The 15,601-nt window shown below is 34.1% G+C and overlaps 1 protein-coding gene across 4 annotated transcripts in view; it reads left to right on the forward strand.

Annotated features, from left to right (window-relative positions):
• LOC117113798 overlaps nt 1–15,601 on the forward strand; it is a 37,167-nt gene that overhangs the window by 17,135 nt on the left and 4,431 nt on the right. Inside the window, exons 1-7 of one of the 4 annotated variants that reach the window (XM_033257249.1) lie at nt 1,919–2,189; nt 6,930–7,143; nt 9,684–9,864; nt 12,367–12,443; nt 12,680–12,763; nt 13,224–13,290; nt 14,429–14,569. In XM_033257249.1, coding sequence (XP_033113140.1) covers nt 6,946–7,143; nt 9,684–9,864; nt 12,367–12,443; nt 12,680–12,763; nt 13,224–13,290; nt 14,429–14,569 — 748 coding nt within the window. In that variant the 5' untranslated portion in view covers nt 1,919–2,189; nt 6,930–6,945. Of the gene's footprint in view, nt 1–1,918; nt 2,190–5,064; nt 5,215–6,929; nt 7,144–9,683; nt 9,865–12,366; nt 12,444–12,679; nt 12,764–13,223; nt 13,291–14,428; nt 14,570–15,601 lie in introns of those variants that run through there. The other 3 variants (XM_033257237.1, XM_033257256.1, XM_033257243.1) reach the window with 3 other exon arrangements.

Here is a 15,601-nt window from a genome sequence, read left to right on the forward strand (position 1 = left end):
TATATATATATATATATATATATATTTATGTTTATGTCGTTTTAACTGAATTTATATATATATATATATATATATAATACGATATACTAATAATAGTACTAATACAATACGGTAATGTTATTACAATCAGTGATTTTCTACCCTTTGTCTTGGTGGCTATTGTTGTTACTTTAAATATTACGAATTTGACTAAATATTGTTCTTTCACGTGCGTTGCACATTATTTCTCTTAACCATTTAAAAAAGATCAAAATAGTAACCCAGCTGTTACTAAAGTTCTATAAGATTATTTTAATATTCCTATACACGCTGTATTCTTAATGATATTGATTCCACGTTGAATATTAATTCATATTATGGCGCCAGTGAAGTTTAGTTTCCATAAAATAGCTATAATGTTTTCACTGCAATCATTGCAGTGCCTGAAATCGCAATCGGAAGGCTCACCGATTCGACCAACCAATCGGTGTCGTCGAAATCTGCGATAGCGTGTAGTGATTTTATGAAGACAAGGCTTTAGGTACCGTATACAAAGATAACCAATTAATTTCCTAGAATGTTTTATTACATGTAAATTCATACGACTAATTAATATTTGCACACTTTGTAAACTGAACTTATAATTTACTTACACATATTCTATGCGAACACTACATAGTTGCATAATCAGGCAATGAAATGAACTTAAACGAAGATACATAATATACGCAAATAAGCAATAATTAAGGAAATCCGTCTTTCTAAAAAAATAATTTACTAAAGGTGTATTTCTTTTAAACATTTCAATTCCTGATAATTTCTGTTCTATGTAACAACTAAAATATTCCTACATTGCATTTATACAATACGGTAGGGTTTATTACACTGAAACTCTATTACATTGAACTGCAGTAACTCTACCGAACACAAAACTTGTGGTTGCTTTGATACCTTGAATTCACAGCGTGATATTTTATTTTTGTATAAAGAAAATGTTTCTGATATCTACTTTAATAATATTAGAATATTAATTAATTAATTAATCATTATTAAACTCAGGAAGGATATCTGGGAGGAAAAGGGGCGTAGAGAGACAACCGTAGATAACGTTGTCTCTCTCCACCCTTTTTAATAATAATAATAATAATAATAATAATAATAATAATAATAATAATAATAATTATTATTATTATTATTATTATTATTATTATAATTATAATTATAATTATAATTATAATTATAATAATCATTGTCGACTTATATAGCGCATTGCAGACCGGTCACTGGATCAAGCACATGTCACTTATGCCCCATAATGTTGCAGCCGTAATAATCAGCGCATGGTTGTCTTTGAACCTACCAGGTACCTATATCTGATTAATGGCTTTCGAGTTTTTAATCAAATACCCTTTTTGTGTCTTGGAAAAATCAGTTGTACAACATATCACAATGTTTTCCTCCTGAACCCTACTTTAAGGTATTAATCTTTTGGTACCTTATATGCAACAGGATCTCTTTGTGCAATTTTTTTTTCTGGAGTCCTGTTTTTTGCTTGCGTCTAAAACATCCACTCCTCCAAGCCTAATGAGTCCTATTTAACCATAGACCTTTGTCTACTTGTGACCTGTGGGGAAATAGTAGCTAATTGATAGGCCTATTCTGCAGTAATACAATACCAAATTTACAAAAGTAAAAACATGTCATTTAGATAGGCATATTGGTCTACATTGAGGCGACAATTACTTCTATAAATAGGCCTATGCCTTAAGAACTTGTCTGTGCACTTTATCACGAGGCCAATTATTTTCGTTATACTATTTTAGTGTTTGTATATATTCTCTGAATGTTTACTGTCACTTCAGGACACTGCAATGTGCAATGTCATATTACATCATAGTCATGCCCGTACCCTCTAGTTACCCAGTTCTACAAATACTCTTATACGTAATGGCCTGGAAATTCCAGCTAAGACATGGCGAAAGCATCCGAGTGACTTTTCTCGCTAGACGAGCCGAGCCTCTCCGGGAATTCCCTTTATACAGACCAATTCTATTTACGGTAGGTAAATAACCATAAATTTCCATTCATAATTTGCATTATTTATAAAACAACAACCATCTAGCCAAACGCTGATCTATATTAGCAAACTGTAGCCCCGTACCCTACGGTTCGTGTGTACCTTAGTGGACGTTGTCACACAGTTCTGTGAGGTAAGTTTTTGTGTTACATTACCTCTTTTAGTGTAAAGGCTATACAGGTATCCGGCTACGTGTATAATTGTAGTCTGATGATAACATCAGTATTTTTTGACAACCGCACTCTACGGCGGTTGTAAGCGGTTGTAATTTACTAGTACTGTACCGGTTTTCCGTGACACCGGTACTATACGTAGAATCAACATACCGTAAGTCACGTTTGTTTTATTGCCAAGGCCTACAGTATAACATAAAGATGGCGATTCAATGAAAATAATGTATCAATATTGCCAATTTTGCTTTAAATGATCAGTGGCGGATCCAGGAATTCGAAATAGAGAATAGGAAAAATGCATGGACAGGACTATGCTTTGCAGAAACACGACTTGTTTATGTTTGTAAGCTATTCGTCATGATATAACTCGATCGATCCAATCGATTCATTTATCGATAGTCTACGTACAAAATACTGCAATATGGGGAAAATCAATAAATTTTTAATTGTTAGAATTACACACGAACGTTCTTGTCCTATATAACAATAATCTTGCACTTGGGTATTGGGTGTGCGAGGCTCAGAATGTATTTTAGTGGGAAATTTGCAACGTTGTGTCGTTGGTAGTCAAATCGATGAATACAAAATTCCTGGGGTCTTCCACTGCATAGAAATAAGTATAGTGATGAACACGTAGTTATTTTTCTATTATTTTTTTTTTATTTAAATGTTTCACACCCTAGAACAAGTACCGGTAGATAAACTGCTAATTACAGGATGGGGTGGAGCTGTTTTAATCGTGAGAAATATTTAGTACAGGTAAATTTTTTGCAAGTGATGATAGTCTTAAATTTAAATATATATATAGATGTGTATAAGAGACAGTCTTATACGTGTTTAATTAATTACCACTACTTGGGGAAGGTCCTGTAGTCTCAGTGGCGTATCTAGTGGGGGGGGGGGCGCACTTCCCCTAAAAATTACTCGTGCCCCTGTCGTCCACCCCAAAATCACGCTCAAGTAGTTTAAAATCACCTAAAATTACCTTATTTTGCGAGTTAGAGCCCCTAACCTAATCATCAAGCCCCCATAATGACCTTTGCGCTTCCCCATCAGCTTCCCCATTTCAAGTCTCCCAGATACAGTACAGTGTAGTCTTTATTCTTTTCTTAGCCCCTAAACTTCAGTTGCTCTAATTCTCGGCAAGAGGATTGATTCTCCAGTGAAGAGATATATAAGGCGTTGGCTGTATGGCATCTGTACACGACTCCTTTCTCCAATCCACACTCCTGTTTCTCGTCTGCTTCCCGTTATGGGCCCTTAAAGAGGAAGTTGATACATTACAGAATGCCTAAAATAATAATTTAATGGGATGAAAATAAACCTCTCCTTGATTCCTAATAACAAGTAAATCTACTTTCACCCACTCGTATGTGTCAATAAAGCATTATACAGATGTGCCCTCGACACAATAACCTCCCACAATTATTAATACGTAGGCCACTTTGAATAATGTTATAAGCTAATGCCAATTGTAACACACCTATAGGTTTTCCCACGACGATCTTGTTGGCTGCTATAATTTAATTAATTGAATTCTTTTATTTGGCGAAAAACAATTCTAAATAGAAGAACAATTAAAAACGACTTGAAAACAGTCCGATCGATCAATATATCAATCAGTCAATGACAACGACGGCGATGATGATGATGATGATGAGTAAGTCTCTAAGCTAACAATACAATAATTTTTTAAATGGGGGAACATATAAAAAAAATGACAGAAAGACGAAGGCCTGATAGACCATGAATTTATTATTTCCAATGGTGTCTTGTACAACGGTTATTACAGTAAACACAACATAAACGCGAGTAAATATAAATAAATAAAACATACTTACACAAGAAGATAAGGAAAACCATTTTAGTGCAGGACATCTTGGTTGTGAATTGTCACCTAATTTGTTTCACGTTTTTTTATCTGCAAGTTGGAATGATGCCACTTTTTAAAGTACCGGGTATGATATGGAGAGGATTCCAATATTTATTTGCAAAACAGTTCTTAAGAAAGCGGTAAAACTAGTATTTTTTCAACAAGATAATGTTAATAATAGGCAATTGATAGCCCTTTGTATGGTGTAACATTTGATATGGAAATGTTATCTTGTTTGGAAATATTTGTCAGACTTATAAATATATAAAGAAATATAGTATGATATGCGAATATGAGATTATTTTAACCGTCTGATATAGTATATTTTTTTACTAATTATTATTCAAGGTAAATTATTCAGATCCAGTTGTCCATACTAAAGTAACTATCGAATCATGGGCGTTTTCCTGTTAAAATTCCAGGGATCCCAGACCGACAACTGTACTATACAGCAGTAGTAGTAGGCCTATACCTGTTGTGTCATTTTACATATTGAGGTGTAGACTGTTTCACCTAAATTTAACCATGAGTCATGGGGTTCCCCGTCACTAAAGCCAAAAACCGAATGTGAATTCCTATTGGCTAAAAAAACTGATCGCAGACGTGTAGTGATATCCAATCATCACGCATTGGACGAAGTATAGCTTGAGAAGTAGGCCTATTGTAAAGAATAGGCAATACTCTGTATATACATTAATATCCGGTATTGGTCTATGTTTGTTTAGGGGAGTAAAAACAGAAAATTTATCAATAATGTCGTTAAAAATATAAATAAACATCGTAAAAATGGTTTTGATGATGTTTTCAGTATAAAAAATATTTTGTTATGGTTAAATATAGCTTAAGATATGCGGACCGTGCAATGTTTTTTTTTCCTTCTCTTCACTGAACTACCTGCATAAAAAATGGTAGAATCTATTAAGAGTTTTAATTTTGAGTGACTTGTTCGAAGTTTGGGCTGGCGTTTATAAGCTAGGTGGATCTTAATCAGATCACTTATTAAACAACTGACAGAGGTGCGTTCACACTGTACTCTCATCAGAAGGTCTGTTGTACCAAGAAGTCTTCCCCCAATCGCTACGACACTATTGCACCTGATTAATCGTAAGCTGGCACGTTCAGTTGTATTTACATTTACTAGTTTTCAATCTCTTGATTTTTAAAACTGTACATAGTTTTTTACAATCTCTTGATTTTTAAAACTGTGTACAGAACCATGCGACGGTACCCTTACAAGGGTAGTCTTATGGTTTTAAAATATTTTTATTTTTATAAATACTTCATTGTCTATTGTTTTTTGGGATTTTTTTTTGCTTAATATACAGGAGAACGGTGAAATACCTATCTTTGTTATTGTAGTTACATTTAATACTTTATGTTAGTTTTAAGTTAGTTAAGTTTTTTTTAATTTATTTAATATGATTTCAAGTTACTTTTCTATACATTTTTTGTATAAAGCGAAATATTGGACTTAGGAAATCTGCTGAACAGTTTTTGTAGTGTTTGTTTTGGTGTTGTTGTATTATCATCTTTTGGCGAAGATATATATATCTGTCTCTTATACACATCTAACCCGAGTAAATATATCTCATCTTCAATGAAATCATAAATATAATTTAATTAATTAATTAAATATACAGATAAATTCAAATATTGAAATTTATTTATTTAATATTATTTAGATCCAACATTTTCTAATAAAATAAATTTAATTAACTGTGAGTTTCCTCTCAAAAATTTCCAACGCAAAATTGATTTTCTTGCATATTATTTCAGCGGAGCGCTCACCCACTCCCCTGCTGCAGAATCTCTTTCCTAATGTGACATTGTTTAGATAAGACACAGATATGGCTAAAAATCAGAGCTTCCAGTGGCTTTTGGACCCCAGATAATAGGGAATGGAGCAACACCCAGCTCTCCCTACTCAAAACATAGACCAGGCTCGGTTGGTGCATTACGCCAACCCCCACCTCAACTTTCTAGATCCTTCTCTGCATTTGATTTGTTTGACCGAAAGCCTTGATAGTAAAATAGATAAGGAATTGTGTATTTTATACACTAGGTGTAACCGATTACATACTTACATCAGTAGTGCTACATATCAAGAGTTCGTTAAACTTAAGATATCTAACAACCTCGCATATTTAAGCAGACGTGAGTTCACTTTCTAAAACTGTAATTAATGTTACGTTTCACATGTGACCGCACACATAACTTTAGTTAAATTAAATGAGATATCGCACAAGGAAACTGACCAGGAACTAATGTGATATTGTCACTATTTAGAACACAACATATTTTCGCAATATAAAAAGTAAACATGGGCACGTACGCAAACGTTTGAAAAAACAGCTTCAATACGCACATTAGGCCTAAAAATAGTATGTAACACTTTTCAAATAAATTTCTTAGTAGTCAAACTAATTTAGGCCTATGTAAAATAATGTTAGAAATAGACACTGGGAAATGATGAAAATTTATTTTTCCTTAATATTCAAGTTCCGATCTATCTATTATCTCACATATTTAAATGTAGGATCATTCAGATTTTACTTGTTCATAGAAGTAGGTAAGTAGCTTCCGTGTTTACCGCAATCAAGGTTTGCCACTAGGAAATACAAAAGCCAATTATTTAAACACTAACCTAGAACTTCATGGGATAGGTTCAGAAGTACAAATCGATTAGTCAGTTTGTCGCTTGGAACTGCATGAACGACTTCAAAAATAACGAAACTAAAAACAGTTCCATTAAAAAAAACGAATAAATATACAATATATTAACATCCTGTTGAATAAATATCTTTTTATAATCGTTGATTTATTACAGCTTTGGTTCTTAGACTATGTCGAAAACACCTTCCGAAATCTATGGAAACACAAACGGCCGACAGCGACTGCGACCGTGGCTAGTTAACAAGATCAACAGCGGTTCAATCAAGGGCCTAGAATGGATGGACGAAGCAAAATTGATGTTTAAGATTCCATGGAAGCATGCAGGAAAACAAGATTACGACCCCGAGGAGGATTCCAGGATCTTCAAGGTATTCAATAAGTTTCATTTGATTGATTCGTTTGATTGATTGAATAATCGATTGATTAACTGATTGATTGATCCTGTTTTTGCTACTTTACATAATCTTATAATTTATAACATGCGTAAAATGTATCAGCCAATATGCCTAGGCCCTATATGCGCCTTATCAATAATTTCGTCATCTTGTTTCTGCGCAGCCTTTTATAATCCTTAAGTCACAGTCAAAACATTTTTTTGCAAGAGCAACAGAAATGAGGCTTTAGTATTTACTAAGCAACATTTACGTAGACGATAATGTAAACCACTTTGAATTCCAATTATTTCAAATGTGCAAGTGCTTCGAAGACCAACATGAAATCTGATAATAATGCACGTAGCTTGGTAACAATATTCTCCCATGTCTACTTTATACCGACAGACCTACCTTTGTTGGTGTTATGTGCAAAATCATTCAAAAGCCGTTTAATTTAGAATGTGTAAAGCGTCATATCAATCAACCACCAGTATGCAATTATTATTTTTAATTCGTATAATGATGAAATCATTTACATGTTTTTATACCCATGCCTCAATCAGTTTTCTATAAATAAATTTCTTTTTTAAGTTGTTTATATAAATATTGATAAAAGGCAATTTTAAAAACGACCTGCCATACAGCAGGAACTTAGCTCGTTCTTTTATCAAACACAATTCATTTAGTTTATTATCTTTTGATAGGCCCAACTCTGCTTTCACTTTAGTCTTTGTGACACGTCAAAATCAAACAATATCTCAATACAAAGAGATTAATATTACATTAAGAACAAGGTTATTACACCTTCGGTAGATACTGAAATGTCAGTAAGACAGCCCGCGTAACAAAATCGCACCAAAAATCATAATGCATTGGGTAGCAATAGCACACTTATTTTTGACGCGTGTTGGATTGTTGACGTATATATTATTTTATTTTTCTTCGATGGGTTAATGGTGTCAACGATTTAAAATTAGTATCATACAAGGCGTTGGTTGAAGCAGGACTCTGCGCAGGAAATGTAACGTTTAACTTGAATTTACAGGGCCACTTATAAATTACACACTTAATGTCCACGCCTCGTTAAAACAATCTTTAAAAACACTTAAGTAGCGCACAAGCATCTTCATAGAGTGGAAATACACTTAATAAAGTGTGCATTTTGCTATAAATCACACAGAATTTTAATACAGTAGATAAATTTGATGAACAAAGAAAAACGATGTTTTTTATACTTCCTTCAACCGAACTGAGATAATCGAGCTTGAACAGTAATTCTTATTTAAAGTAATGTCGAATCGTACTGAGAACACGGCAACCACCCGTGAAACAGTGGTACAATCAATCTGCCAAAAAAATGCTATATTATTTATCACATTATCTTAAATCTTTCTAAATTCGAACATGTACTCATTCCAATGTGTCTATAGGTGTCAGAATTTCCGACACTCGCTATACATCAGTATAACGGTTGTTTATCATAGACATTCATGTAAAAAAATACATGTTTTTGCTATCCAAAAATGATGTAAAAATGCTTGTTCTCTTGCATCAAGCATGCAAATATTCGGGTGAAGAGGCCAACGATTTTGATTTAATTTCCTCCATCTCTGGAATAAAAGAATTATCGTGGTAACAACGGCGGAATTGTTGAGTGGTCGTCTCGGCGGCATTGATTACTCTTAGTGATTTCATTAACACTCCATCCTCACTGACCCCAGAGGACAGCTACATACAACAAGAGAAGGAGTATCGTTTGTTTTTCGCTGTCATTTAATAGCTAAATGATTTTTTCCCCTCCGGAAAGTTCATAAAGTTGTGATTGGAAATAATCTACTGAAATATAGTCCGTGGATACGTTATATAGCGTGACATTCCCGTAGCATGAGTAACAGCGTGTATATATCTTCTTACGTATAAAAGGTGAAAACTTCTAGAATTACCTGCACTTAGTAAAGGTTAAACGTTTAGTAAAGCCCTGTGAAAATTACAGTTATCACCGTAGGCCTACTCAATCATTTAGAATATTGACAAATTAGTTACATCAACCGATATTCACAAACTGAAGATATTTTCATAGAAATATAATAAGTTCGGTTAGTTACTCTCTAAAAGCTACAGCCTTGTGAAGAGGTACTTATCCGGGTAAACGATCATTCATCAATGTGCTCATTCCCGGAACATTAAATCATTTTAATAATCATATTTTTTTACAGCAGTATAGTGTTCTTCTTTTTCATGTAATTTATTAAACATTTATTGAACATAATGTGGCTATGTAGGCCTATATATAATGCGGTTGTATATGGTACTTGTGGGCATATATTTAGTCTTTAGATCTACTCCTTTAAACATTGGAAGAAATAATTACGACAATATAAATAAATATTGTTATAGTTATGAATTTTGTTCATTGTTAGCTTACATTAATTATATATTTTTTCAATATTTGGTTGTTGAACAGTGTTAAAATTTAAGAAAACTACCGAAAATATAAACTATGATTGTTACATATCAATTTAACTGTTTTCCAGGAATGGTCCCTTCATACGGGCAAGTACAAACCCAGCATGACACCAGAACCGGCTGTCTGGAAAACAAGACTTAGGACAGCTTTGAACAAGCTCCCGGACATCGAGGAGGTTCAAGATAAAACCCAACTTGACATCCCGGAACCGTACCGCGTCTACCGACTCCTACCCAGACAGAAAAAATGTAAGTTTAAAAAACTCATATTTTGTAAAATAGGCTTCCACGCTTCTAAGTACATAAATTGCATCGCGAGCCAGCGTTGGTAAATGTCCTGTTATCGAGCAGGAAACGAGCGCGTACCGATATACATAATGTTACGCGCTGCCTTACAACCAATCAAAAATGTGTACCACAGGATGTTGAGATTTTCAATGGATGAATGTGGGATAAATACTACTTATAACAACACACCACAAAAGCAGCACTTTAAAGGAGAACCTGAACATCTGATCTGACGGTTCATACGATTTATGAGAGAATATGACACGTTAAGGTGAAACGGTTAATAATCTACCAAGTCATACGTCATGTTGTATACCGTGTTTCATTGTGAATACACAGGAGCTGAATGCGGTAAAAATAGGGCTAGGTTTAAGACACGACTGTAAACAACAATAGTGATAACACAGAAACAAAACAGCAGAGCTAGGGTTGTGGTACGACTGTCAACAGCACCTAAACATAATATTATATTGCATATGTATGTGTGTATTATATAATATATATGATACACACATATTATACTACTGAATCCATGTCGGAAAGAATTTTACTACAGGATACTGGTATCAATTGAAAATAGACCTACCAGAATACCTATCTAACCCTACACCATTTTTATTACGTTCCCACGAGCACTGCTACGACATGAGAGCATTTTTACTCGCTTTCGTGTTGTATATAATATTAGCATTTTTATATAATATAATTTGTAGGGCTGTTATACTTATATGGGCTATGCATAATGTAAACGATAAGAAACAATAAGTACGTGATCTCAGGATTGAAAAAAAAAAAGATGAAGAAAAGATACTTGAAACAAAGTGGCTTTGAATGTTTGAGTTATTGGTGTAATAGCCATTGAGTTATTAATTCAACAGAGACAGTTTTTCTGACTCATGTTTACGAAATTCAGACGATATAGCCGACCACAATATTGTGAACAAACAAACCGAATTAAGATGAAAATGATATACACAGGAGGGTCGTAGTTGTGTTTGCAACCCTAGGCGACAATTTACGCCCTGCCAAGCTTTTCAACCTTAAGTCTGCTTTGGAATTTATATCGATTTTATTATGATTTTACGTAGGCAGCACATGATTTCGTGTTTTCTCTTGCTTTGGTACCGTACTAATGCATGGTCAGGCCATTACCTTTCAGGGAACATATAGGAAAGTTTACCGAACACATTGCGTGAGGTAGTGGTTTTCGCTTGCTAATTCTTTTTTACGCGGTGCACAACAAATATCACATTGACATGCCGCTGTATGTTGTTTTTAAGAAATGAAATCGTATCGCAGGCCTAACTTTAGGTCCACGTTGCGGAGTGCGTAAAAACAAAAGAAAACGTTAAGTACTGTATCATTATGCTTCACGTGGTTATTATAATCGTCTTAAAATTGGAGTATATTCTTCAGTCTCATGTTAAAAATACGTGATAAGGGCATTATAAAAAAAAAGAAATATGTTAGCTAGTTATTAATTTACTAGATAAAGTTAAACAAAATTAAAAATATGGCACAACAAAAATTGACCAAAAAATTAACGTTTATTTTGTTTTCTCATAAAGCCAAATAATAAACGCGCGTATTTTTGATTCCCAAGATCAACTAGTACTTTTCCATCCACTTTGTTTATTTACATTAAAACTTAGCTAAAAACATTTAATTACCAAACCAATTCGCCTAGGTCTGACTAAAGCGTACCAGACGGGCGGGGCACTGTGAGCGCAGCGTGTGTCTTAACCACACACGCGTCTGCATTCCTTGACGGCTGCTACCGTGCGCATATCATACCATAATAAATATACAGACTGCTAACGAATTGTGGGTCATCTGAAATCACGCCCTGCAGTTAGTCACCTTTCAAAGTGCTGATGTTTGACGATGTATCTATTTTAGTCACTTTGGTATTGGTATTATACCTCAGAATTTCGGCAAAAAAAAAAAAAAAAAAAAAAAAAGTCGGGCAACAAAATATGGAAAGGTAGGAATACCGGTAAGTGACATAGACGTAGGTCTGTCCACAATATCAAATTTTCTTTCATATTTTATAGACATGATATGCCTATATATGGTCATGATGTGCCTATATATGGTCATGATATGCCTATATATGGACATGATATGCCTATATATGGTCATGATGTGCCTATATATAGTCATGATGTGCCTATATATAGTCATGATGTGCCTATATATGGTCATGATATGCCTATATATGGACATGATATGCCTATATATGGTCATGATGTGCCTATATATAGTCATGATGTGCCTATATATGGTCATGATGTGCCTATATATGGTCATGATGTGCATGCCATCATGACCATATATATCACATGTTTTTGTCAAATAAAATGTGATAGTTTGGAAAGGGCTTTATACTTGCAAATTTTAATTTAATTGGCATATTATGCTTAACGCTTATTGAACTGGATTTTTTTTCCTTCTTTTTTCCAGCTCCACCGTTATCTCAACAAAGGTCCAATGGTCACAGAGCATATCATCCATACCACAATAGGATCGACACAACAAACGTATGTAACTAGTTTTTTACATTAAAAGTAAATGACAAAAACAACATTTGACTACCTCTCCTCCCTCGTCCTTTTTAAAGCCTCATGTAACACCACACACACACACACATATATATATATATATATATTTATATTTATATATATTATATATTTCTGTATTATACACGAACATAATATTTAGATTTTCGATGATAATAATCGGCCTAATTATTTCAATCAATGCTTTCTTACAACAGCAGCAAGATAGAACGCGAATGACTTACAATACCGGTGGCAATATAAATCAGGGTTACCCCACAACCATGATACCTTACGATCAGGTAAATTATTATGTTATATAATTAATAAAATTATTATCATTATTGTCATTGTGAATATTATTATTATTATTATTATTATTATTATTATTATTATTATTATTATTATTATTACTATCATATCATCATCATCATCATCATCATCATCATCATCATCATCATCATCATCATCATCGTTGTCCTAATGATGTTATCATTATTCATTGGGTATTATGCTTACTCTTATTATTATATTATACTCTATTATATTATATTATATTATTGATAATATTATTATCATCATCATCATCGTTGTCCTAATGATGTTATTATTCATTTGGTATTATTATGCTTACACTTATTATTATATTTTAGGCTAGGCCTATTATTTATATTATAATGCAGCAGCTTAGAATAATTTAATTAATATTATTGTGTTTATTTTATTTATTAACGTGTTTATTTATTTCTCTTTTTTTTTTAGTTGACACCACCATCTGGTAACTCACCGAACGAAACGTACTATGGATTCCAGACACCAATTAGCCCAAGTAAGTGAGCGTGCGCAATCAGGCACCAATAACAAAATATACTGGTATATGACAATGACAATGGGCCTACTGTGAATTCGTAATTATCATATTTACTCATTAACGTATCAATTTTATGAAAATTGGATTATGCAGTCGATAATTGATCGATATTCTTTTGTTTCATCTATTACAATTGCATTACCGTACGTCCGCACAGTGAGGGCTCCAGAACTTTAGGAAAAGTTGATCCAACAAACTGTCCTGAATATGGACAGCTTTGAACTTCCTTCAGGGTCCAAGAGTGAAACCCTGAGTCCAGTGAAATATATTTTATGGTTTAGGATGGTAAAATTTGTGCTTTTAGACCGACGACATTTTGTCCAACAGTAGGCCGAGAGAGTCCCTCCGCTGGCGCTACAACTGCATACACGCACAGGCAATTGATTACATGCATACTTATTCAACCAGTCGTGTATCAGAGATTGTCATGGGGATGGTAGGGGAGAGGCGAAAGTAGAGTTTAAGTGTGGGGAATCAATGTTTTAAGTTTTTTTTTTCAAGTATTTGAGAGTAATTTTTTGGTCAGCAAATTCCCAGTGGTGAGTAAGATTTTTTTGTTGAGTGTTCGATCTCTCTCACGCGTCCCGTAAACAATTTCAAGACATCGAATCACCAATTGCCCTTTGGAGTATTTTTTTTTTCAAATTCAATATAAAATTTATACGTGCATGTCCTTGGTACATCACGTCCTTCCATAATCAGCTGTGAATTATTGTGAATGAGAGGGTTCCCACAGTACGAACGGGAAGCGCCCAGTTCCCACTACCTTGAACGCACACATTTACAAAAATTACAACCCACCGTTGACCTGCTATTGCATAAATCGTTGAATAAGGTCTCTCAATACACAGTTCGCACCCATCTCATATCACATTGTGTTGTGAGCAGAGGTAGGGCCTACACTTGTGATTTCATTGATTTCGTGTATAAAATTTATTTGATTTTTATTGATAGAATTTATGACATTTTCATAGAATGATTGTTTGATTGATTGATTGATTGATTGATTGATTTATTGCAATTGACTGCGATTGATTGATTGGATGTTTGCATATGTAATATGTATACGTATTTATTTTTCTATTTTTTTTCATAGGTTTCACTCCTCCTAACTCCGCCGTCGGTCTGAATATTGACGATGTGAATGACGTCATTAGCGCCAGTTACATGAGTGACCTCGATCAGATGAGCGGTGGTTCCTCGCCACCAAATATGGATCCCGAAACACAGTACCAGAGTGAGTAGCTTATATCCTCATAAATTAATGTGTTACCGTGAGACCTCCATCTTGTGAATAATGGAGCATTGCATGGCCTTAAACGTACACGCACATACACGCGTAGCAATAGGAAGATTATAGATATTTCGCAACCTTACGAAAACGATACGAATACGAATACGTTATTATTATGTAGAAGTGGTTGGCGCATCGGTTGTGGCTTGGACTCCCAAACCGGGGGTACGAAACTCTCGCTGTGCAAATCGCTTGTGTCCTTGGGCAAGGCACTTTATCTACGGTTGCCTCTCTCCACCCAGGAGTACAAATGGGTACCTGGTAGGTTCCAACACTGCGCTGTTTACTAGCCGCAATATTATGAAGATATAATTTAATTTAATAATTTCATTTAGTGTTCAATGTGTTCCATATGTGTTTGATCCAATGACCGGGATAATAATGTGAAGCGCTTAGAGGCTTTGTTAAGGCATTAAGCGCTATATAAGAACGAAATATTATTATTATTATTATCATTATCGTCATTCGTGCCTAAACATTCTTGACAGTTAGCTGTACGAGCTGAATATGATCCATGATTCATGCAAAAGGCATGAATTCCCTACGACAGATATTCTACTGAGGGGAAAGCTTGTATACAAATTTGATGACGTATCCGTATTACTATTCGTTATCGCTTTCGATTCAAATCTTTTTGAATTCAGGGGCCAGAGGCTTCATTTCAGATGAAAGTATTAAAATTAAGCCCATACATATTTATGCAATAAACTAATCAGCTTTTAGGAATTCGGTGATCTCTCAATAATCTCCTCATTTATTTTTATCTCCAAAAGTGAACAAATGGATACAATCTACGAATCTTTCTGTACAATTATTCTCTTCCCCACCCCCACCAAAAAATACTCAAAACTCACCTTTTCCATCATTAACGTGGAAAGCGCTTTTGATATGCACCTCGGTCGTTTAATTGACGCTTTATAAATTCTTATATTATATATATATATATATATATATATATACATATATATATATTTA

The sequence above is a fragment of the Anneissia japonica genome, unplaced genomic scaffold, assembly GCF_011630105.1.
Source record: "Anneissia japonica isolate Jap-2015-1 unplaced genomic scaffold, ASM1163010v1 scaffold288221_len503873_cov180, whole genome shotgun sequence".
Classification (NCBI taxonomy): Eukaryota; Metazoa; Echinodermata; class Crinoidea; order Comatulida; family Comatulidae; genus Anneissia; species Anneissia japonica.